This window comes from Python bivittatus, unplaced genomic scaffold (genome assembly GCF_059951505.1).
Source record: "Python bivittatus isolate LINGU-HERP-01145 unplaced genomic scaffold, Pbiv_v1 ctg000680_np1212, whole genome shotgun sequence".
Lineage (NCBI taxonomy): Eukaryota > Metazoa > Chordata > Lepidosauria > Squamata > Pythonidae > Python > Python bivittatus.
The window spans coordinates 8236336-8261136 of NW_028277095.1; the positions used below are offsets into that span (position 1 = coordinate 8236336).

At 44.4% G+C, this 24801-nt stretch overlaps 1 protein-coding gene across 11 annotated transcripts in view; it reads right to left on the reverse strand.

Moving 5' to 3' along the window:
- AAK1 (AP2 associated kinase 1) overlaps positions 1-24801 on the reverse strand; it is a 108095-nt gene that overhangs the window by 64454 nt on the left and 18840 nt on the right. For all 11 annotated transcript variants that reach the window (XM_088151976.1, XM_088151983.1, XM_088151980.1 and 8 more), the window contains exons 3-7: positions 8581-8699; positions 8127-8235; positions 6061-6203; positions 2698-2819; positions 1093-1174 (exon numbers count right to left, since the gene is read on the reverse strand). In XM_088151976.1, the coding sequence (XP_088008102.1) occupies positions 1093-1174; positions 2698-2819; positions 6061-6203; positions 8127-8235; positions 8581-8699 (575 nt within the window). The remainder of the gene's footprint in view (positions 1-1092; positions 1175-2697; positions 2820-6060; positions 6204-8126; positions 8236-8580; positions 8700-24801) is intronic.

Here is a 24801-nt window from a genome sequence, read left to right on the forward strand (position 1 = left end):
AAAGATCAATTTTCCCATTGGCCTTGCAGCATCCACACTGGTTCTAAAATTGTTCTCCATGTTTCCATACATGGAGAACAGTATATAAAATTCTGGAAGTGCCCAATGCCATTTGATCCTCCACTCAAAGTGTACCTGCAATAAAGTATGAAGAAGCAACAGGGGAAATGGCCCTTAAATAGATCATTTAATACATTTAGATAGCAGGTCTTTTATTTAATACATCTGGTTAACTAAATTTAACCTATTACACCTCTATCCCATCCCACCCCACCCTTCCTTGAGAAAAGTTAGAAAAACTTCCAGGCAAATCTGTAGCTGCACGTTTTGTGGTAAAGGAAATCATTGCAAAAGACCCCAAACTGAAAGATACAAGGTGGGAGGTGTGTATTCTTAGATGCAATACACAATATTATATTTTTCTTAGATACAGGCCAGCCAATGTGTTTTCCTAGGCGCCTCCACATATAGAAGAGCTAGGTTTATTTTAAAGCAAGCAAGCAAACAAGCAAAAAATACTGAATGCTTAAGAGGGGGACCTGGATGACTCCTGTGAGAGTCACTCCTAAAGTCAGAGATCTCTTAGATTCAACAATGGAAGACCATCTTCTCCAGTGTTGGCCCCCTCCACATGCATGTTACATCTGGCTGGAAATTTGGGGCATTGAGATTCTGGAAGCATGACTAGGTTAGAGAAGTCCTCAGTCTGCACAATCTATCTTGCTTTCATACAAAACCCTTTTCTGCCCATTTAGATCACAAAATAAATAAAAAGGAGCATACTTGTTAGATCTGATCTTTCACAAGGAGCCGAACCTAGTAAGAAATCTTCACATGTTCCTGAATTATAGCTCTCAGCATCCTATACATTCGCCAGATGGGCACAGTAATACTGTTGGGAGTTTTAATTTAACAACACTAGTTACATCAGAGGATGACCACCTCTAATTTAAAAATACAAAGGTGAGGATCTTCTTTGGCCACATCACGCAAAGGACCAAGGGGCTGAGAATCAGAAGGCAGAGATTTCTGATCAACTTCTGTCACAGGGACCTCAGAACACACCGGGCCCACCATCCCAAGACTACATACCCATATATCTGCTTTTGTGGTGATCAGCTTGCCGCTGTAGAGGTTGACCATCTCTGGAGCTCTGTATGATAGTGTGGTATACCTACAACAAAACCCAAACTAATGTTTTTGGAGTGAAAGGGTCAGATATAACAGTTTTAGCAACCATGGGGTGTTTCCCACACACAAAACCAATCAACATTTTCTGTTCCTTGAACAACTTTTAGTGTTAGTAGTTGAAATGGCTCAGTAGGTTCAAAAGTAAATGATCTCAAGGAGATCCCGCCCAAAAAGACGACTACTGTACTCTGGATAGTCAAAATAACCCATCATGGCTGGATTATGTAACTATTCCCTCCTAGTCTTGAGATAAAATGGCTGGTTTAGGTAATTACTTCATCTGTGCCAAAATGAAAAGCTGAGCATTTGGGATTATCTGCACCTGAATGATATAAACAATGGCCTCTAATAGAAGCAAAATTATTACAATTCTAGGCATCTATCAACACCTTTATTCCAATTTTGTACCATTTGATGTATGTGCTAGAAATTCCACCAGCAATAAAGAACAACCACACACACAGGATCGTTCTCTTGGGATCTCTTATTCAGTGGGAATAATCATTATCTATTTTAAACTTCTGTCATGCGGCCACCACGTCATCTTTCAAATGTTCCATTAGAGAATTCTGAACTTACCAGAACAGTCAAATTTATTTATTTATTTATTTATTTATTTATTTATCTATCATATTTATATAGCTTTTGTGGCTTTTTGTTCCTCTAAGAAGCCATAACCCACAAGCCAACCACAAATGCTGGCTCGCTAGAGATGAGTCAAGCTAGGATCCAAATTCAAATATAACATTGTGTTTTCTGTTTAGCCACTTTGACTTCCAGGAGGAGCAAACTACAGCCATCAGTCTACCAATAAGTCAACTTCTGAAAAATTCTGACTTAGGAAATTGTGTGAATAAAGACATCATTCCAATGGCTGAGCAACTAAAAGCTATCAGTGCATGTGTAAGAGCGCCGAGCGCTTCCTGGACTGTCGTGCATAGCAGACTCAAATTTATTGCATAAGAGCTCCAAGCTCTTCCTGGTCATGTGTAACAGACTCGAAATTATATATTCCAGAACCAAAATGGCAAAGTTGATATGGACTCTAAAGATCCAGTTTCAAAACAATGGGTAGCCCTGGGCAGATCATAGCCTCAAATCCTCATCTACTTTGAGAATATTTACTGTTCTTTTTTCAAGGTTCCCCAAAAGGCACAAATATTTGCTTTGTCTGGAATGTCTGGTGAAAGTTGTCACCATCTGCCGTTAATTTCTGGATCTCACTGCTTCATCCCCATCTCTTACTCTTTTTTTTTTTCCTGATGAAGAGTTACTTAAAATCCTAAACGTTTATTTGGGTTATTATAGTTGACACTCATAAAGTTATTCAAAGCCACACAACCGAGGATTTGGGGTTTGTGTTTGCACATACATGTGTGTGATGGATCAACACAGCTACGAAACACTCAAGAGTAACTATGGCCTTCTTTTGTGTCTTATTGATGTAAAATGTTTAGGTATGAAAAGTTTTTTTTAAAAAAAGAACTTGACAATACATAGACTCACTTCTTGATCTCTTCCTCCACTACGTTCACCCCTTCCAACTGAGGATTCTGCGATTTATTGGTGGCGCTCCCAAAGTCACACAGGACATAGTGGCCACGATCGTGTAACAGGACATTCTCCACCTGGAAACAAAATAGGCACAGACTGGTGATAAGCTGAGGGCAAACAAGTGGGCAGTGTTTTCTGGGTAATGGATAACTTCGGGAACAGCTGCTGAATAGAGCCAGGTACGTAGTTCAATGCAGACACGCACTTCAAGACAAACCAGTTTCTGGGATACTCCAGGGGTCCCCTCCTGGGCTCAAACAGATGTATGTCGTTGGCCCAAAGCCATACTTTGAATTATTGGTTGTGCTTTTACTCTGTTTTTATCCTCTTTTAATTGCAGAGTCGTGCATATGAGATGGGCGGCCATATCAATTGAATAAATAATAAGAGACATCTGCTGTCTCTGGTTTGACCGATGGATTTTGGAGTTTAGAGTGCAGCGGAAGCAGGGAGCCAGCAATTTAATGGAGAAGCCCACCTCTTCCCTAGTTTGAATTCCTTCCACTGATGTTTGTTCCCGGGAACAGCCCCCACCCCCGCGATGGATTTTGCCTCCTGTTCTGAACAGGTGACGCTGTTTTATTACCTCCTGTTCCAAAATAACTGGCTTCAGATGAAGGAACATGTTTAAGAATACAATAGCGGAAATAAATGGTGGAATCCTGCCATTTTAAAGAGTGGGACCAGTGTTTCTCAACCTCAGGAACTTTAAGATGGATGGACTTCAGCTCCCAGGATTCCCCAGCCAGGGAATCCTGGGAGCTGAAGTCCATCCATCTTAAAGTTCCTGAGGTTGAGAAACACTGAGTGGGACATATTGCATAACAAGTGAGCTCCCTCCATGGACAAAAAACCTGTACATCGGGCAATCTATGAACTGAGGGAATCAATCTAGCCTTTTTCTTGATAGGCTTTTGGAGGGAAGTAAAGTTTTCCCCGCCCCCCCTCCCCTTTGCAAGACCCACGAAGGGCCCTACCTATAACCTTAAATGATATATGGGGCTTTTCAGGATAAAGAGGATAGAACATGTCATTGGAGGAAGCGCTTTTCAATGCACAAAGCTGAATATGCTGGATGATGAAAGGGCTCTAAAGCTTCTTCACAAGCAGGGAGGCACACCATGGATTGTGCAGGGCTCTCCATGACCCCCCACCCCAAACTCCTTCTCATCGTGACATACTAGCAGAATGCCATTCGTGGCAAAATGTTTCCTGTGGACTGTCATGAAGCCAGGGGAACCTTGGCCTCTGGATTCTGAGCCCCTGAAGCTGTAGAATAGGTCTTAAAACTAAGCCACACGGGGTCTAATCTCATCTAATCTCATGACACGGGCCCAGGTTACCCAAGGAACCGTCTCATCCCCTTCACGTCAACCCGTCTCACCCGACCCAGCAGGAAGGGTATGTTACGGACCCCCGTCACCCGAAGAATTCCGACTGGCGGAGTCCAGGAGGAGAGCCTTTTCTGCCATGCCCCCCCCCCCGGAACCTCTTGCCCTGAGGTCAGGTTGGTCCCCATGCTGTTGGCCGTCCAAAAGGGCGTCAAGACCTGGCTCTGCCCACTTGCACAGGACCCAGTGGGGGTTCGCAGCACTGGGGGTGGTTGGCAGCCCAAGGATCCTCCCTCTGCCTTTTTAGTTTTAACTTTAGTTTTAATCTTAACTTTCTGTCGTTTTTAACTTGTACATTTTTGCCAGGATTTTACAGCTTTTTACTTGTAATGCCTCGAGTCACTTATCCAGTGAGGTGGGTGGCATACATAAATTTGATTAATAAATCAATAAATAAAATCCCCTGTATCAAAGTTACACACTGTTACAGCAAGCACGCAGCCCATGTGCATGACTCCCAAAGACAAGGAAGACGTCAGCATTATCTGGCACAGCCTGTGCCACTGGCAGAGGAAGTAAGCAAAGAAATAAACCTGTGGCGTTAATCCTTCTACCAGCACCCCATCGCTGAGCTGGCTGAGGAACCAGCGCTTAGCAGATTGCTGTCAGTGGGAATTTTGGGCACCTCGACCAGAATCTGCCTGATCTGGTCTTCGTTTAACTGTAGTCAAAGCTTCAGAGGGACCACTCGGAAGAGAGTACAACCTTCCCCCACTTCCACCGAGACCGGCAAAGCAGGACCCAAAGGCTCCAGCTTCCTTTCTCGCACCACACCTAGAATTTTTTAATGTGCTGCGAACAGTCGCTATTGTTGTTTACGTTTTGGCCTTGGAGGAGGCCTTAATCCGAGCATCTGCCTTTTGATGTTGTTGGAAATGAACTGCACAGCGGCCAGGGAAGGGCTCGAGAGCCCTACACGCAACCAAGGCAGCACCCTTATTCATTTCTCTTAACAAAGATCAGACTTGTCATAAAAACCTTGTGCCCGGACTCTTCCTTGTTAGCAAGCCTTGCCCAGGAGGATCAAAATTAGATCCGCCTTCACTTCAGTCTGAACTTAAGTCTTATGTAACTTCTTTACCCAATCAGCCAAGTTTGGTTGGAAAAAACTGCTCCATAATTTCCAACTAAAAAAATATATATTTCTTTCAGAATATACAATTGTGTTCTGGTCTTGATTTGTGGTGCACGCTTATGTTTCCCTGTTTCTTCCATTTTGATGGCTGAGGTGGCCATTGTGAAAACTGAATGGGGTTGTGGTTGTGGGGAAATAGGAGAGGGGACGTACTTAGGAGCCTCTGAGCTTCTGAAAAAAGAAGATAGGATGTAAATCTAAAATCAAAACAAGCTGATCTTTTATATGAGAACCAATGTGGTGTAGTGGAGAAGGTGTTGATTGGCACTGGGGATCAGCTATGGGAGGATGAAATACTATATATGCTAACTGAATAAAAGGCAGAATCTAAATTGAATACAGGTAGTCCTCATATAGCAACTGCCTCATTTAGCAACTGTTCATAGTTACGACAGTGATGAAAAAGTAACTATATAACCAATCCTCACATTTACAATCTTCACAGGTCTGTAAAGCAAAGGAAAGCTGAAGGAAGATTGTAAGCATAGTTGCAGTTTCACTTAGCGACCAATTTGCTTCCCTTGATACTTTGCTAAATGACAGAATTGCCGGTCCCAACTGTGGTTGCTAAACGAGGACTACCTGTAAATCTAAAGGCTTTAAAAAGTGGCCTTTATTCTACCACTCCTGCCATTCTTCTGGTAACATCTTGCCAACTAGATGAAAACTGCCAGAGATCCTTAAAGCTTGCCCAGGTTTAATGAGTTCAAAGGCAGTGACAAAGAGTGCCATATCTCTTATGACACACCCCACTATCCCAGGCATCTGTACAAGACCCTCAGCTGCTACCTTCAGATCCCTGTGGATGATCGGCGATTTGAACTGGTGCAGCCTGGCCACAGCTTCACAAGTGTCGCAGAAGATCTGCAGAACTTCGTTTTCCGTGAATCCCGTCTGTAAGCGTTGGTTCATCAGGTTGACTACTTGGCCTCCTGAAGGGGGGGAAGAAAAAGAGGGGATGCTGAAGCCACTGGCAGATCCATACAGTGTTTTAATCCCAATCCAGGTTAACAAAACGATCCCCATGTTCACGCACATGCTTGACCCAGAAGCAAGCCACCTTATTATGCTGCAATGTGAGGATCTGGCTTGCAGAACATGCTAATGGAACGGCTGGGTTCACACAGCCCCCTCAGCTGTCCAGCCTCATTTTAGCTTTGTCTGGCATGTGGTGCAAAGCCAGCTTCTGACTCTTCCAAGGCATCAGGGCCCCCAAAGGATTGAAAGAAACTGACAAGCTGAAATGTCCACCTCGCCCAGAGCTCAGTCCTTGTGCAGGCTGCCTGCACGCTGTTTCCGAGTCCGACTGGGAGAAGACAGAGACCCAACCCCACATCTTTAGTACGCAAAGTAAGTTTTCCCCTGCTGCAGGAAGGCCCTTGGATTCATGGCAAAAAGAATGAATGCTCCTACTTCTGGCAGAGAGAGAGATGAAACCTTTAAGAGGAATGATTGATTCTCTGTTCCCCTTCATCAATTCAGACATCTAAAGAAGGAACGCTGGTATTGATGGAAGCTGTTGCTGAGATAAATAAAACTGCTGTCAAGAGACCAGGTGACTCTAAACAAGGCTAATTCCTGGATCTTTCCCCATTTCTGTTCTGAGCTTACCAACTGCTGGTTTCCATAGGTAAGATGGGAACGTTTTCCAAACTTTGCCTCGAGTTAACCTGGAAGCCCTTCAGAATTCTGAATAAATGCAAAGGTCTGGGACAGTTTTTCCACACTGATCTCTAAGAAGCTGGGGAAATTCTCCTGCAAGGAACCCCCCTCTCATGCAAGACAAGGAAGCAACAGTCATTTCATTAGCTGGCAGGAAGCCAAAAATGTCTGTAGGCATCTCAGATCCAAGGATGGGGGTATCAGAAATTCACAACTCTCTTCAGAAACCAGGCTCTATCTACTGTTGGCAGGGCGGCTGCAAGGTCTTGGCTCCAAAAGCATGAAAATTTAGGGTCCACTCTTGCCCCCGGGGGGCATGCTAGAGACCTCACTTCAAAAAGTGGATAGGACTGGAACAAAAACTCAAGGCACTCCAATTAAATGCACTGTGAATACTTGTTGACTAAATACTTTCTTCCGTCACATTAAACATTACAACTTCGGCAACTCTGGTTGGAAGAGATCTGTAGCTGCACTCCAGGCATGGGGGGCAAAAAAAGCCCTGGAGCCACAGCTCTGGGCTTCTGCTCTGGGTAATCTAGGGCTAGCAACTGTTCTCCATCTCTGTTTTTGAAAGAAGCGTGGAGATCATTTCAGGGCCGAGACCATGAGACTGTGGCAGGATGTAAATTCAATAAATGGTAAGTAAAAATAGCATACCTCTCCTTCAAGTTGGACTTTTGTGAGCCCCCCCCCATTTTTTTCTGAATGTGATTTGTACATGGCTGGTTGGCTGTTCAGCTATATTGCATAAATATAATTAATATAAAATTTTAGGGTTTGAATGCTCTCCTTTTGCTACTTTGTTTTCCAGCTTGCCCTGGAACCAATAACCCTACCACCCTGGTTAAAGGAAACATGGCATTTAAGGCATAATTTTCTGGTTTGGAGAGAAGCAACTGTTTGAAGGTGGTTTCATCAGCTGGTTCTATCAGAAGGCACTCTCACCATATTCCCATTTTCTGCACAATAGGAAATGATGATTAAAGGAAGGCTTACTGAATAATTTGCACCACAGCAGTGAAAACTACGCACTAATTAGAGTTCATCTTATGCCAAGACAGGATAGTCCAGAGCCAGTCCTACAATTTAGTCAAAAGTGTGATTACCTCCTTGGATAATGGACAGAACTTTGGAGAATTCAAGGCATAGTAGACAGCTTGTAAACGTGGTTCCCTTGAATGTTTACATACCTCGGCAAAAATCCATCAAGATCAGGACTTCCCACACATCTCCGCTGCTCACTGAGTTTATAGTGGAGTCAATGTACCCAACAATGTTCTTGTGCCCCGCAAGATCCCTCTGAAGAAGTTAAGAACAAAGAGGCACACCTTTATTGTAAGCCATAGCCACAAACAAACCTACATGCAAGACCACCAACTTCCTAACAGAACATAGCAAATTCCTGTGTTTTTCCCTCTGACCTGCCTGTTTAATGGCTGTTCCTTGACCTTATCTTTCCATCTGAACTCCATGACCCCATTCCAAGTTGCTGAGTTTAAACAAGTCACTCTTTCGAAGTTTAAAAGGTCAACTAGCTTTGCAGGACACCTCTCAACCACAGCGTTCTTCCCGTTTATCTGTCAAAGATACATACCGCCCTGTGTAAACCCATTAGGCAGGATCACGAGGGCTGCACCCACTTACCATGATCTGAATTTCCCGTTTGCAGACTTGTAAATCGTATTCATTGTTCACGTACATTCGTTTGAGGGCACATTTCATCCCATTGCTGGTCCTTACCAGAAATACGATAGCGAACCCACCTGCAAATGCAAGATAGATTAAAGCTCAGCCAGTAATCTGAAAGATTAACTATGGACATGGCCTAAGTGAGAAACACACACGAGTTGGTGTGGGAAAAGCAGAGCAATGGCTGCCTAGATACCTACAAGACAGTCTCTAGTGGTGGGTAATTCTCCTGTGCCTGTGCACTGGATGTAGCTCCATGATCTGCCAGGAGAAGACATGAAGCCCCCCAAAGCTGGGCAAGGTCAAAGAAGAAAGATTACCCAGAATTCAGTAAGATCTCTTTAATGCTGGACTCGCAAAGTACAAAATCTCAGGAATAGTAAGAGGAATTTCCCTCCCTCATTTTTAGTGAGCTCTTTCAGGTGGAGTGTCCTTGAACGATTGGAAATGCTTCTTCCCAGTTTCTTGACACCTGGGCTGTGTCACTGCTCATGAGACAAGCTGCTCACAGACATGCTTTTGGTCTCTTGAGTGTTTATGTCTTCCTTCCATTCCTTTCCCAGCCTCCTCACAGTCTCTCCATCCCCAAGATGGAGTGGGTCAAGCTGCTGGAAGGCAAAAGGCACCCTTTCTGGACTTGGTGCTCAAACAGGTATTCAAGTCCTTGCTGCACAGGAACAGCTTCTAAATGGTTTGGAGATGACTTACGCAAACCAGAATCAGGCATCCTCTGGAATAAAATCAACTTAATTCATCTAGCAAACTTGTAAATGGTAAAACAGCATTTCTGAAACAAGTTGCATTCTCTGTCTTTAGATCAGTGTTTTTCAACCTGGGTGGCTTTCAGATGTGTGAACTTCAACTCCCAGAATTCTGGGAATTGAAGTCCACGCATTGTAAAGTTGCCCAGGTTGAAAAACACCACTTTAGATCAGGGTTCCTCAACTTCAGCAACTTTAAGATGGGTGGACTTCAACTCCCAGAATTCCCCAGCCAGCCAGCCACCCTAACCCTAACCCTAACCATGCTGGCTGGGGAATTCTGAGAGTTGAAGTTCACCCATCTTAAAGTTGCTGAGGTTGAGGAACCCTGCTTTAGATGATTAACATTTTAGAAGAGGCATTCTCCCCAGAGAACAGAGAATGCCTCTTGATGGTGCTTCCTATATGCAGTTTTTACAAGATTAAAATTAATTAGATTACTGTAATTGCACTATTTTGTTCAAATAAAAAAAGGCTATTACCCAATTAATCAGAGCACCTTTTATATTTCATGATCCACAGAGAACATGAGTTTGGAAGCAGAGTCAGTCTGTCAACCCTGCTGGAAGACCAACTTTCTCAAGCTCTTCCATTCTTGGAGCAGTATCTCACTGATCATTACACAGGAATTCATTTTTACTTTAGAACAGGTGCCTGAATTATCTTTTTTCCCACTTTCCTCTCCATTTCCACCCCTGTGTCATGTTTTTCAGACTATAGACTTTTCACTGATTGTATGCGACTGCCCTACCTGCTTTATGAACAGCAAGTTTAAAATAGTTCAGAAATAAGTAAATGTGCATGTGTGTTTTAAATCAAAGGAACGCCATGGCCCCAAAAATACATATGTGTTTAAGCCGCTTAAACCAATTTTTAAACAGTCTAACGTTTCTAAAACAGCAAGAGAAAAAAATGGAATCTGTGCATGCTTTCCTCACACATAAAGAGTTAATTCTGTTCAGCAACTCCCTCCTCCAAAGTAGCCACCATTATAGTCTGACTGCTTATGACATTCTTCTAGAGATGCGAACAAGCAAGGGAGCAGCATTTAAAGGGGCCAATTCCAATCAGAAAAACCAAAGACAAGAACATATTAATAGGAACGAGCTCTTATGCAAGCGCAGAGTTGTACCACATGGTGTTTTCTTGCTCCATTAATTTGCATTAGGCAGAGATGCTTGCAATTAAGAGAGAAGGAACGAAAGCCACAACAAGGCAACGCTTCTCCTCTGGAGTCAGTTGTAATGACTGTGACTCACGAGTCGCGATTATAAACCCTACCCTTTCTCCAGGGAGGTCAAAGCATCAGCACAGAGACAAGCACCCCCAAGTGAGCCCGGACTTCCCAAAAATAATCCCCAGGGCTTAACTGGATGCTACCACCTTGGAACACTGATTAATTCCACTGCAGAAGCCACAGTCTTTCGAGCCAAACCACAATCAATGTTCTCACCATGCGCTGCTTTACAACATTCTGCCAGGCAAAGGGTGTGCTGGAGGGGTCACCATCCTGCCTTCCAGCAAGGTACCAGGAGCTCACGGTGTCTGTCTGTTTCAGAATACCCAAGAGACCCCATGCTCCCCAAAATCTGCAAAACCCCCGAGGGTAACATTTGATGATCACTGTCAGGATTCTTTTACTGCGCAGGGAACATATTTAGCATTTTCCTCCTTTCAGCAGATGACAGTGTGCTTTTTAAAAAGTTAAAATTAGGCCTTCTCCAGGGTTAGCGGTGTGGCCTCGCTCACCAGAGTCAAGTTCAAATCAGAACAGTCAATTCTATCTTAAAAGTCTCACCCAGCCAAAACGTATGTAAGCCTTCCAGGATAAGGGGTCTGCAACTACTCATACGGATCCCCAAAGCAATCTTGAGGGTGATACAACTCTCCCAATCTGACGGGGGTGGGGGTGGGGGAGAAGATTTATGGCACCCTCAGTCCCATGGCAAACTAACCTACATACTTTAGGACAGTGTTCCTTAACCTTGGCCACTTGAAGAGGGGTGGACTTCAACTCCCAGAATTCCCCAGCCAGCATGGAAGTCCACCCATCTTCAAGTGGCCAAGGTTGAGGAACACTGCTTTAGGAGTTCATGTAGCAAGGATAGCGAAGAGGGACTCAGTTCGGTATTCACTGTAGCCAACCTCAAGAGATCCAATGTTCAAAAATCTTCGTTTTCAAGGTGGCTGGGTGTGAACCCTTTGAGGGAGGCAAGGTCAAGAAACAGAAGCAGCAAGGACTCCAGGCATGCTGTTTACTGTTGCAAACGGAACCTTGAGAGCCCATCAGAGCTTCTCTCCACCACATCTTATACCGAACAAAATCAAGGTGGGTAGTCTTTTTTTAGTTTCTTTCTCATGCTTTCCTCTTTCCTAGGCCTGAATCATCTTTTCTCCAGGCTCTTGGTGTCTTCCTCATGTTTCCCCGACATAAGCGTGGAACAGAGTGACTATACTCTGCCCTGTCGGGTGGAGGGAATCTCAGGTGCTGACCTGAGCTATATTCAGTGCCAAGGTGGCAACAGCGTCTCCAACTGTTCAGAAACTCAGAATCCCAAACATATACACATCAAGAAAAAAAGGTGCTTTTGCACAAATGGATTTTGCAAGTCAAGCCCTAGATGTCAAGGAGATATGGTGGCATCAAACATATCTTCCACAGTACTGTGAAATGACACAGTTGGCTTCCCTCAGAAGCTACCACACAGCTTTAGAACACTGAAAGGAAAGAGAAGGGAGCAGATGTTCAGGAAACCACAATGGTGTGCCAAGTTTCAGGGACAGGAGGACATGTGCCCAACTTTCTGAAAAGCTACAGTAGACATTGGGTTACACTGCGATGTCACTGGGAGACATAAGGCCACTTTCTCCAAGCAAGGCTGGAGAGGAGCAGGAAGCTTTCTTAAAACCACCCACAAACCCACAAAATGAACTCAAATCACAACACTGAGATTCTTCTTTGCCACCACATTTCAGGGGCACATTCTCAGGGTGCTGAGGCCTATGTGCAACCCAGCACAAACACCTTCCGTTCAGCACTGTTTGCAACAGAGGTGAGATGGAAAAACATTGCCGCGGTATGACAGAGGGAGGGGAAAGGTGTGGCAGCAGCCATTAAGACAAGACATGGCCAGCAACAGATCATCATTCCAGACAACAAATGGTAAAATATTCAGTAAGGAGGACAATTCCCAGACAGCAGAGATGGAGGAAAGGAGACCGTAGAGAACTAATAAGGAAGGTTTTAAAGTTTTTTGGGCAACAGAGCCAGTTAGTTTAAAAATAAAAAAATCCCCAAAACTCCAGTGATAGAAACCGGCCCTCAAAATTTGTATGTTTTTATGTTCACAATTGTTGTGTACAATTGTTGTGTACAGATGTGTTGTCTACACATCTGTAGGTAGTGCATTTTTCATGATATTTTGGCTAAAAATCTGAGGGTCTGCTTATCTGTGGATGGGCTTATATGTGAGGATATGTGAGATATACAGTACTTTTAAAAAGCTGATGGAAAAACCTGCCATATATACTTGCGGAGAAGCCAGACCCAATTCTTTGGGTGTATTTTGGTGCCAAAAGTTCTCAGCTTATCCACAAGTACACATGGTAGATGAATTTCGGTGCAGGTGAAATTCCACCTGGAACTCCAAGCAGAGGATTGGTTTGTGGACGATCACGACCCTCCTGCCAAGAGCTGTTCCCTCCCTCTCTCTCTCTCTCTTTAAAAGATCTGCATGTCCACCCATCTTAAAGTACAATTCTGGGTGGTTCACAACAACAATAAAACCACAAAACCATAAAAACTATAAAACAGAAACTCAAGAGATTCATCTGCCTTGCAGCAACTACAACCTCGTAGCTTGGTGTAATGGTCAGTGGGAATGACCCTGAGAGATGAGGGGAGGAGATGCTGCCTAGGAATGATCAGATAAAAAGGGGAAGAGCCCACAGCTGAATAATAGGAAGAGAAGGGAATTTAGAAAGGATCCACCCTAACTGATCAGGCTGTAAAAGGAGACAGCGGGAGATTTGTATTTTCAGACTTGCAAGATTGATGTCAGCCTTGCAAGTAGGACAGACAGGAAACATGACAAGATGAGCTAATTCTACTTTATTGTAAGGCTACATTAACAGAATCTTGCAAGTCTGAAAGTACAGGCCGTACTCGACTTACGATCACCCATTTAATGACTGTTCAGAGTTACGATGGTGCTAAAAAAAATGACTTACAACTGGTCTCCGCACTTACAACCATTACAGCATCCCCATGGTCATGTAATCAAAATTTGGGCGCTTGGCAACTGGCATGTATTTATGATGGTTGCACATCCCGGTGATTGCCATTTGTAACCTTCCCAGGGGGCTTCCAACAAGCAAAGTCAATGGGGGAAGCTGGATTCGCTTAACAACCAGCAGATTCACTTAACGACCATGGCAAAAAGGTCATAAAATTGGGCATGACTTACTTAACGACCGCACCGCTTAGCAACAGAAATTCTAATCCCAATTGTGGTCATTAATCAAGGACTACCTGTACAAATCTCCCATCATCTCTTTTTACACCCTGATAAGTTAGAGCAGATCCTTTCTAAGTTTCTTTCTCTGTCCATTATTTAGATGCAGGCTCCTCCCCTTTTATCTGATTGTTCCATAGGCAGCATGTCTTCCCCTTGTTTCTCAAAGTCATTCCCACATACCAATACACTTGGGGAAGGAAGTTCTGTTGACTAATTGCATTCAGCAAGCACACATTATGGATGAACATAAGTTTCCCCCCACTCATGTGGTGGAGAATGTCACCTAAATTGGGGGGGGAAACAGCTTCAAAAGAAGACACCAAAGCTATACCTTCAAAGTTAGCTGCAACAACCAAAAGAATCTTATTAGGACATAATTGTTTTGTAACTCTCTCACTGCTGAAGGGTACTCAGCACACTACCACAAAAGCAACGGCTTAGGTCACTCGCTACATTGGCATGACACCTAAACCAAGAAGTTCATCCACCATCTTATCTCATAATGCAGGACCCTTTAGCCAAAGACCGATCGCATTGTCCCAACCCAGAACAAGCATTATTGTGTATTTATGTGCCACAGTTGCCAACTAGCTTATGGTCAACAAATTCCAGTCTCTCCGAGGATGGCAGCTTTTCTGAGCCAGGACGGCACCATAAGGCAAGGATTTGGGATGGAGAGCTATGCACCACAGCCTGGCGAGAAGATGACTCTCCATGCTTGTTCAGCAGATGTTTGGATTAGCCTGTCAAGCGAACGCAACCACATCCTTCCCACTCCAAAACACTAAAAGGGCCATTATTCTAATAGAGAACTAGCCAGCCTTGTTCCCTGGCTACCTTGACAGGGATAGCACCAATGTTTATTCACTCCGGAAGGAGGAATGGCAGCTTCAGAATCATAAAAGTTTACTACCGATTCAAACCAGAACAAATTAGTAGCGTACATTCAATAAGGAATTTTACGCAGTGATTTTAGATCTCTGCATCTCTCTGTTTTCAAAGAACGGCAGGACCAAGCAAACATAAGATCATTTGTACTCTTTGCTCCATGGGCACTTTCAGACGGAAAGGCAAAGCATAAATGTATTTAAATTCCTGAAAGGAAAGGCAATCCTAAGCTTTAAAAGCCTTCCCTGAATGAAGATCGTATAGGAAGAGTATTAACACAGAAAAAAGTATAGGTATCAGGAGAAATATAAGACGAGGACGCGAGCTTTTCACCAAATGTTTATCTTTTTCTTTGCGCTTTATTACAATTACTGTATGGCCTATTTTCTCACTGTTGTCCTACGTATCATTCCCTCCCTTTTAGCTGTCTTTAATATTCTTAAGTTCTTCTTGGAGCTCAAGCGAACCTTCTTCAGTTTTATTCATGAAGCGCTTTTAAATGCCATTCCACAAATTGGTTGCACGGGCAGAAACTGGTGAGGCAAAAGCCAACTGTTCTCAGGCCAGACGCAGCCGTTACATAAATGCCAAGCAGATGCTCTGACTCTCAAGGCCAGGGAAGGGAAGGGAAGGGAAGGGAAGGGAAGGGAAGGGAAGGGAAGGGAAGGGAAGGGAAGGGAAGGGAAGGGAAGGGAAGGGAAGGGAAGGGAAGGGAAGGGAAGGGAAGGGAATGGCCCGAGGTCCGCTGACTTGAAAAGGCCCAGAATTTCAACCCTGGAGCAAACCTACACGTGGGGCTTGATTTCTGTGTGCTGCAATAGGCAGACCTTCTGCACCTCTATGGCATCGATCTGGTCTGCGGTAAAACCTGCAGACCAGGTTATCTACCTGTGAGCTTCTGCCATAAGCAAGTTCCCGGACAGGTGTGAAGTGTCTGGAGTCTGACAGTCACGCGTGCCTTCCTCTGCCTTCCAGAGAGATACAAGGGCCCGTGCCTGAAAAATCTCCCTCCAGTTCCCTTCTATCCTCTTCTTTCATTATTCCTGGAAGCAGCAGCCAATTTCTCCACGTCTCCAGCTTCAACTGTTCTCAGCAAACGGGGGGCGGGGGGCTGCTTCTTTGTGTTCAGCAACGTCTGCCTTCCCAATCCACATGCCTCTATTACTAGACATTGGCAAATTAAAGGCACCGCACCCCACCCCACCACACCCCACCCCACCCCACCCCGCTGTTGTCTTAAAGGTGAAATATTTGTGAAACATTCGTTTTGCGTGTTAATAGAGTTTTTTTAAAAAAACTGCAGAAGAGGAGGAGGAAGAGGAGGAGGAGAAAGAAGTGACAACTGGGACGCTGGCCAAAATAGCTGCTTCCTAGCAAGCTGAGAAATTCTGTTTGCTGCGTCATCTGGCACTGGATCACTGGATAGCAGCTTATTCATTATTTATTCTAGAGGTGGGTAAGGCAGCCTGAGTGAGTCAAGCAACTTCAGAGATAGTGGGACCGTGCTAAGAACCGCTGAAGCGTGAGATTCAAGGGTCAACCCGCTCAGCTCAGGTAGGAGGAGGAGGAAATGGTCGAGAACCTAAGCAAACTTGGCAGGATTTTGCCTGCCCATCCTCTCCATCCAACCTCTCAAAGGAGAAGGAAGCCAGCTCTGTTGGGAGCTGAAGACACTAGAGCAGGGTTCCTCAACCTTGGCAACTTTAAGACGGGTGGACTTCAACTCCCAGAATTCCCCAGCCAGCTTTGCTGGCTGGGGAATTCTGGGAGTTGAAGTCCACCCGTCTTAAAGTTGCCAAGGTTGAGGAACCCTGCTCTAGAGGCTTTGCTTCCTCCTTGGTTTCACTGTAGCTGCCACTTAAAAGAGGCTCAAAGAAACTCTGGTCTCCCTACTTGTTGTTTTTTTTTTAATTTAGAGGACAGTATTCAAAAGCAGCCCTTTTTTTTTTTTAAGTGCCATTAATTCTGCAAAATTACTTCCTCAAGAGGCAAAAGATCAGAGGAGATGTGGCTTTCTTTGAATGCTGGACCCGGAATAATTCTGCAAAAAGGGAAGGATGCAAGGAATATCGTTGTCTTCAACTCCAGCTTCAGTGGGAGGCATTTTCCCAGGGGGAGGCAACAGGTTTTGCCAACTCTTAATTGCCTCCAACTGCAACTTTCCTTTTTAGGCCCACACTAAAATTAACTTTTTGCAAGCTGTTCCAGGTTTTCGTGGAGTCGGGCGATCTTAACAAATAAATAAAAACAAATAAAATGTACTGGCAAAACAAGATCCTGCTAAATAGAATGGTTTATCCAGGTTTCACTAATGCACTGGGTTAAACACTGAGACTGAACAATTTTACCCACGCTGATGGCTCTGGGAACCATATCCAAGGCCAGAAGCCTCTGGGTGCAATTAACAAATGCACTTGCGAGGCTTATTTGTAATATGGGGGCCTCGGAAGCACTACTGGTTGATGCTTTGCCCTTAAAGAGATTACCCTGAGTGTATTATTCATGGTAGCTGAACAGAGCTTCTGTGCTCACAAGCAGCATCTTCTTTAAATGCACTGAGGAACTTTTGGGAGTTCCCAAAAGTTTTGGAAGGGGCCGCAACAAGAGAAGTGACCGTGACATGGAGCTTTTCTCAGAACACCCCCAAAGCACTTCTTATGAGCTTAACCCCCAGCGTTCACAGGGAAAATAATCTGTTTTAAAATAGCGATTCAGCAATTATCCATTTGGGGGAAATCACAGTGGAGTTCGTGCTCTTTCGCTATTTACCGATTACATTTTCAAACTTCATTTATTTATTTGCTGCCGCCCAGCTCCAAGCAACTCTGAGCAATAACCATAGAGTATAAAAACAATATGAGAAGAAGCAACAAATTTCTGCAAGAAATGTTTCTGGATATGTAAAAACTGGTCATGGGAGAAGCCACAGAGCTGGCCTGTATCTCATCAGTTATTTACCGAACTGAGATGAAGAGACCTTTAAGCTAGAAAAGATACAGAATGGTGGGTCGGGAGGGGAGAAACGTTGTTAAGCACTACACCCCACCACTGAGACAGGCGCTCTCTGTAGTGTGGAAACCGGCCATGTTTTGTAAAAGTAAAATGGTTTTTAAGTTTAAAAAAAAAGGTTGGGGAGGAAAAACCCTAAAATTACTTAGAAACCTAAGAGTTAAATATGAAGATAAATACTCCACAGTTACTCCAAATACCAAACATTATCCCAAGATTTACCAGGTGGGAGAAAGTAGGTTCAGGATGGGAGATGATTGTCTGCTAAATTTCCCTTTCTAGAGAACTTCTGTAAGTCGTAAGAACATGCAATCCACGAGCAGGACAAAAATATCTCTAGCCCATCACAACACCCACCCAGATGTGTCCCAGAAGTTTAGAACCATGGACATGAGAGCGGTAGCCTTCTTGCATCAGCTTCCAGACACTGATAGCCCAATGCTCATGAATTTCTCCACTCCTGTTTTAATGCTATCCAAACTGTTGGTCACCAACCCAATGTCTGTAACAAGTCACTGTTAGCTATGGAATTTGTTGCGATCCCGAATCTCCCATCATCTTCTTTCACTGGATGACCCCAAGTTCTAATATTGTGGGAAAAGCTTTTCTCCATCCACATTTTCCATAAAAGACTCTTCCTTCTAAAGTGCCTCAAATGTGGACCTTTTTATTCATCAGAAGCTGTTCTAGCCCCCAATTCGTTTTTAACAGATCTTTCCAATATCCTTTTTTGAGTTATGTGGACTAGAAATATATACAATATTTTAAAAGAATGAATATATTTTTGCACTGAAAGAATGCTTAGAAAATACAGTAAAATGAATCTTACATAGCAAGATAATTTTTTGAACTGGTAGACTGTTCTTCCTAGAAAAAACTAGGATGGACAGTGTATAAATTGGGCACACTTAGACACTGCATTAAACCAGAATTCTTTTGAATTTCTTTGAGACCATTCAGGCCAAACTTAGCATGACATGTAATGACCCCAAAGAACAAAGCTGTGGTTGTTTTTCTTTTTTTTAATTGTTATCATTAACAACTTTGTCCTCTGGCTTCTTCAAGGAAGATGAAGGCAGCTTGTCAGTATAGTAAAGATCTCTATATAACTCTATGGTATGATCGCATTTGGATACAGTATTGTTAACATTTCTGGAGCCAGGAAAAGTTCATGGGAATATCCGGCACTAAGCCATCCTTATTCTTCATAATTCCCAACTGCTTATCAGTAAATGCAAAATTACTTTTCCCGCTAAATCAATGGGTCTTAGCCTTGAGGGCAGTTGGGGTCCTTTGAAGGGCCTCTGCTGGGAGACTCGTGGGCTTGCTTGGGCAGTTGGTTGGCCACCGGGAGAACAGACTGCTGGACAAGATGGTCCAGGGATCCCCTCCAGCAGGACACTGCTTATGTTTTTATGCTCTACATAACAGTACCTGAATTTAACCAGGAGTACGTAGAATCCATGTAACCTCAAGCCCAACCTGCTACTTAAAACAAATCCTTACACACAGAAGTCTCAAAAATGCACTCTCTGAAGGTCATCTGCACTTAGCATTGATTACTGTAGTGAATTCTGGGTGCTAGAAAAAAAATTAAAAAGGAAAACTGACAAGCCCTGAGTTCTGTAACCCTGTTGAATTGGCCAAGGAAAGGCATTGTTCTGAACTGCTGGGGAGTAATCTTCTGCACACTTTCCAACAGCAGCTGTCTTGGAAGTAGCACATCAAAGTTGGGGATGGAAGAAACTTTCTCTGAAACAATTGCTTTCATGAATCTCCAGAGTCACACTGGCTAGAAATTAGCTTTTTCCCCCCATTTCAAATCTATCCATTTCTCCCTAATCTTTCTTTCCTAACAGCCCAGGGTTTCTATAATTGAAAATGTTTATTTAGGAGCATTATCAGCAGTTCTTTTTTATTCATTCAGCTTTCCATTTGCTGAAGATTGCTAAATACTTGTTACAGCCTAAACATTTCCTAAAAGGGATGAACTTCCAAACCCAACGTCCAACTTTGACTTTCCTGCTGTGCCCCATTAAACACCCCCAGTCGACTCACTCTACAATTTTAGCATAATGGGGGGAGGGGGTGTTGCTGCAGGAAAACACAGTTTTCAAGCCTTGAACAACTCTGCAGCACTCAGGTAATCACAAGTCAACCGAAACAACAGCAAAAAAACCCCTCAACCGCAGCAGCTTCAAATAAACCTTGGAAGGGTTTTCAGCCGATTCTCACCCAGGCAGGAGACTCTGCCCAACACTTCTACTTCCTCAAGCAGGGACAAAGATTTCTAGAGGAATCCCATCCCTTAATATTGGGGGGAGAGGGGAAGAGCACCTCCTCACTTCTAGACTGATTTTTTTTACATGGTTTTATTTAAATTAAAAGTGCGCCAACAGGACAATGAAAAGGCCTACCTAATTTCACTAGAAAAGCTAAGCCCTGCTAAGTTCTCGTATGGAAAACTGCTAAGAAATTTCAGGGTGGTAGATTAGATGAGACATTTCACCAAAAAAGGCAAAGGGCCCGCCGCTTCTGTGTCAAGCCAGAAGCGCTGCAGGAGCCGAGCTGGTCTCCAAGCAGACTTTTCCAGCTCTGCTGCTATCCTCAGCTGATCTCCAAAAGCAACAGCCGGCCGCTTTTCTATTCTCCTCTTGCTAAGAAAATAGAACGGGCACACCCAGGCACGCCCACAAGTCAAGCTCATACCTTACCTTTAATCTATTAGAGACCTGAAACTAGTTTGGTAATATAACTAAGCATTGTAGAGCAAACGTGAGTAACACAAACCTTAAGGACCTTTCAAGAAAACTCTTTGTGGCCGTGTCAATTTTTCATTCTGAATATTCTCCATGAGGCTCTACAATGCCACGTGCCTGCCACTGGCACCACCCCCGGGAGGCAGCGCGTGAGGCCCTCTGGTTCCCAGGAGAGGAGTCTCTAAGCCCTTCCTCCACAACCCCTACTACACCCTCTCACAACTCCTGTCAGGTACAAATGCTGCCGCCAGCCTGATTCCCCCAGAAATCCTCTCCTGATACTGCATTACGGAGGGGGAAAGTGGCAAATTCTTTGCCGGCTTTCCCTCCTTCTGAAGCTTAACCAAGCAGGTGGGAAGTGTGCTTGCATCAATTCCTTTCCAAAAGAGAGTAACTGATGCAATAAGAATTCAAGTCTTTATCGTGTATCTCAAGGTTAAAGAATTAAACAGGAATTTGAAGAATAGAAGAACGTAACGGTGACTTTTGGAGGAATTATCTCAGCTGCTGCTCTTTCAGCCAAGAACACACAAGTGCACACACACACAAAGAACAAAACAGACACTGCAGCTGAAATGATTTTTAATAGCAACGTATCAAAATCCTACTTCATATCTAGTTTCCACCAGTCCCTAACCGCCGGATCTTTTCCGGATCTCCAACCCAGCCTCTGGATCAGGCTTTGCTGGCAGGGCTTTGAGCCATATGCGCCCACTCCTCTCGTAAAAGAGAAAGGTAAAAGCAAGAGGGAGTCACCCCCGTCCTCTTTCAGAAGTTCGCTCTGGCTGAGCGCTCAGAATTAGATTTTCCCAGGCTCTGATGATCTCTGCCCACAGATCAGATAAAGGGTTTCGTTTCACTCTTTCATATCCCCATTCACTACCGACGAGTTTGCATGTTATGGGGCTCATTCAAACCACAAGTCTGGCAGTGAATGCGCTCGCTGGCTTCATCCATGAGTAAGTACAGCAAACAAGCCACCTGTGGGGTGGTTAGTCATGATCGGCGTGACACAAGAATGCAAGCATGCAGGTTCACCTGCCCAAGGAGATTAGAAATGTCTTCACACCCAGCTTTCTTCAGGAAAGAGTCTCGCGTTCACGTGTCACGCTGAGCTTGGCTAGACCAAGATGGCTTGTTAGCCATACCCGCTCACGGACGCAGCCGGTGGCTTCTCTTCTAAGGCAGCCTTACAGCCTAGCAAGAAGGACCAACTCAGTCACTCGTAGATCCAGATTTAGTCACAATTCCAATATAGGATCTATGTCTTACTTATAGCATGTGAACACAGTCACTGCCTATTCTAGGAAGAAGCAAGCTTTTGCAGCTAAGGACTGCATGTGTTTGTTGAGCTGAGGGCTGCAAAGTGACACATGTTTGGGGGGGGACTCAGATTGGGGGAAATTTAAGAGCTTTCTTCCCAAGAAAGAAGATGCTTATCTGTGAAATGTCTATATTAGGGCTTAGGCTACACCGTTTTCATGGGATTTCCACATTCAAAATAAGTTTTTCACGATCATGAGTAGTGAGGACTTTGAGGGCCCAGGAAAGGGTACCAGGGGCAGCAGATGCCCACCCATGGCATAGAAAGGAGAAAGCTGACTCCCACTTCCCAGAAAAAAACACCTTCTGTAGAGGAAGGAAGATGACCTTGGTGGAGTTATGCATGCTTAAGCAAAAGGGGCTGAAACGTTTTTGAAGCCCTGGGTAACAAGGCAATATTCAGAAGCAGAGTATAAGAAGGGGAAGGAGGCACAATCAGACTTGCAAGATTCTGTTACTGAAGCCATTGTGGTCGCTAAGCGAGGACCCCCTGTATTTCAAAAGATGGGCCACCCAGGTACAAAGATATTCTTGGAAATGAAAATTATGCTGGCTCTTTCCTCTACAGTATATCAGCTCTTCCTTTAAGTTTTAAAAGGGGAGGGGTGAGGCAGGGACGAAGAGAGGCACTGGCAGCCCCACAGGACCCAATGCAGCCCCCTCCCTACCCTGGGCTGGCATGACGCTGAACCTCAAGTGCCCACCTTTACGGATGAGAAGAGCCGCCTACAGTTACGGTTGCTTAGGGCTCCCTTTCTGCTCTCACCTGGTCAGCACAGTGAGGGGCAGCCCAGGAGATTGGCTTCAAAAGCACCGGTCCAGTTCTGGATTCAGGTATGACCCTCCCGCCAGAGAGGAAGGTGAGTCAGCCCTCCAGGCACCAGGCAGGGGATGTCAGCAAATGGTGCAATGTACCATAATCAAATGCTGGTCCAACTGTTGACACAGAATCATCAGAGCAGAACTCCTGAGTGGTAAAAGCTACCTGAAGTCCAATATCTGGACATGGTCCTGCTAAATGTAAATAATTCCAGTTGCTATTTTAGCCAAAGGGACATCAGCAATGTCAAGATGTTAAGACTGCATGTTTGAGGTTTTTTTCCATTTTGGTTTATGTGTGATGCAGTGTGTAAACTCAGCCATTGCTGTTGGTAAGCCATAGCCTATGGTTTAGTGTTTGTAAACTCAGCTAATATGCTTTACTTTAAAAATTGTAGCTTAGCATAATGGGCCAACCCAGTAACTGAAAATGAAGGGATTGTGAATTTAAGTTGGTCTCCATACCAGGCAAACTTTTAGGATTGATTGCAACTGTGTTCCTTCCCCAAGCAGGGCTGAAGCCCATCTTATGCTGACTTTTATGGCATTTGGACATCTTCCCAAGTGCCATGGGGGAGGGAGGCACAATAAAGATGAATGAATGCAATCAGGGAAGAGGTTTCAACTTTTCCTGAGCCACAAGCCACATATGGCCTTTGAACTGCATGCCAGGGGCCACTTTCCCAACACTAGAGGCAGGACAAGGATGATCTCCAAGATCTCTCCCAACCCTTATGTTCTCTGAAAAACTAAATTCAATGTTGTTTAAATTTAGACAATATAAATTTGACTCGGGGGCCTTGGGGCCTGCCCCCAAGACTTTGAACTAAACCACGACGCTGGATTGCATGATACATTCACCAAACTGCAAATGAAAGAGGTCTTTCATTAGCAACTTCTTTCAATAATTCCGAGTCCATCAATAGACCTCCAAAAACTCAATGAAGCTCATAGAACAATAACATCATTCAGCACCAGGGCTAAATTCTGGGCTTGGAATAAGGCCTGCTGCAACTTGAAGAACTGCAGAGCACAAGCTGACCTTGGCTGATTTCCCAAAGCTAAGCAGAGTTAGGGCTAATTAGTACTTGGATGGGCAAGCACCAAGAAGTCAGAGCTGCAGACTAGAGTAGAAAATCAAAACACACAGGGAGGAGGCCATGGCAAACAACTCCTGTGCTGTGGCCTAGAAAATTCCATGGATGTGTCCATGTAGTCATCTGGAGTCAGGCACACCTTTTTTTACCCAGCAAGATGCACATAAGAGGAGGAAAAAGGCTACGAGGCAAGGATGCAGCTAGGACCTCCCTCTTCCAGAGAAATGGATGATCACTGGGCATGGAGGGCTACTTAACCCAGACAACCAATCGGCCTTTAGTCCTGAAGTGATACTCTAATCCAAGGCAACTATGCCGTGGAGCTCCAGGCCTCCTTCTCAGCTTCAAGACGGAGCAGAGATCTGTTCTCACCATGATCAGATTCATATTCACCAAGGAGAAGGCTGTTCCTCTCGGGCTGTGGCAAGCCACTCTCTAGATCCCGGGCTATAGGAGCAAGCTGGCCATTTCGCAGATAATGAAGGTGGGGATGGAAAATAAAGCCTCACACTGCAGAGCTGCAATATTTCAGCAGGTACGAAGAGGACAGCCTGACATTCTGTCTTCACGCCAGTTCTTTTCCATTCCTGTAACTCTAATCACAACATCACACACAGGAGATTTCACAGGATGGTTTAATCCATCATTGTGACTCCAAAAGACAGCAGCTGCTACAAAAAATACTTCTTGCGTGGTCTTCTACAGTCCTGCAGAAGTCCAAGAATCATTGGTCTACAACTCCAACAGCAGGGAGGGGGGAAGGAACCCTACTGGGATTTACGAGGAAGGAATTCATTCTGTGTCCCTTAGCGGAGAAAGGGCTGGTGGGAAAACATCCATTCAAACCCCAGCTCTGCCATGAAACTGTAAACATTAAGCTCCATGAATTAATGAAACCATAAGGAATGTAGGATGTGGCTCTGAAGTAGGAAAAGTAGTTTCGATCTTGCACACTGGATCGTAAGCACCTTTCCTGTCCTGGATCCAAATAGTTGCACTTCTC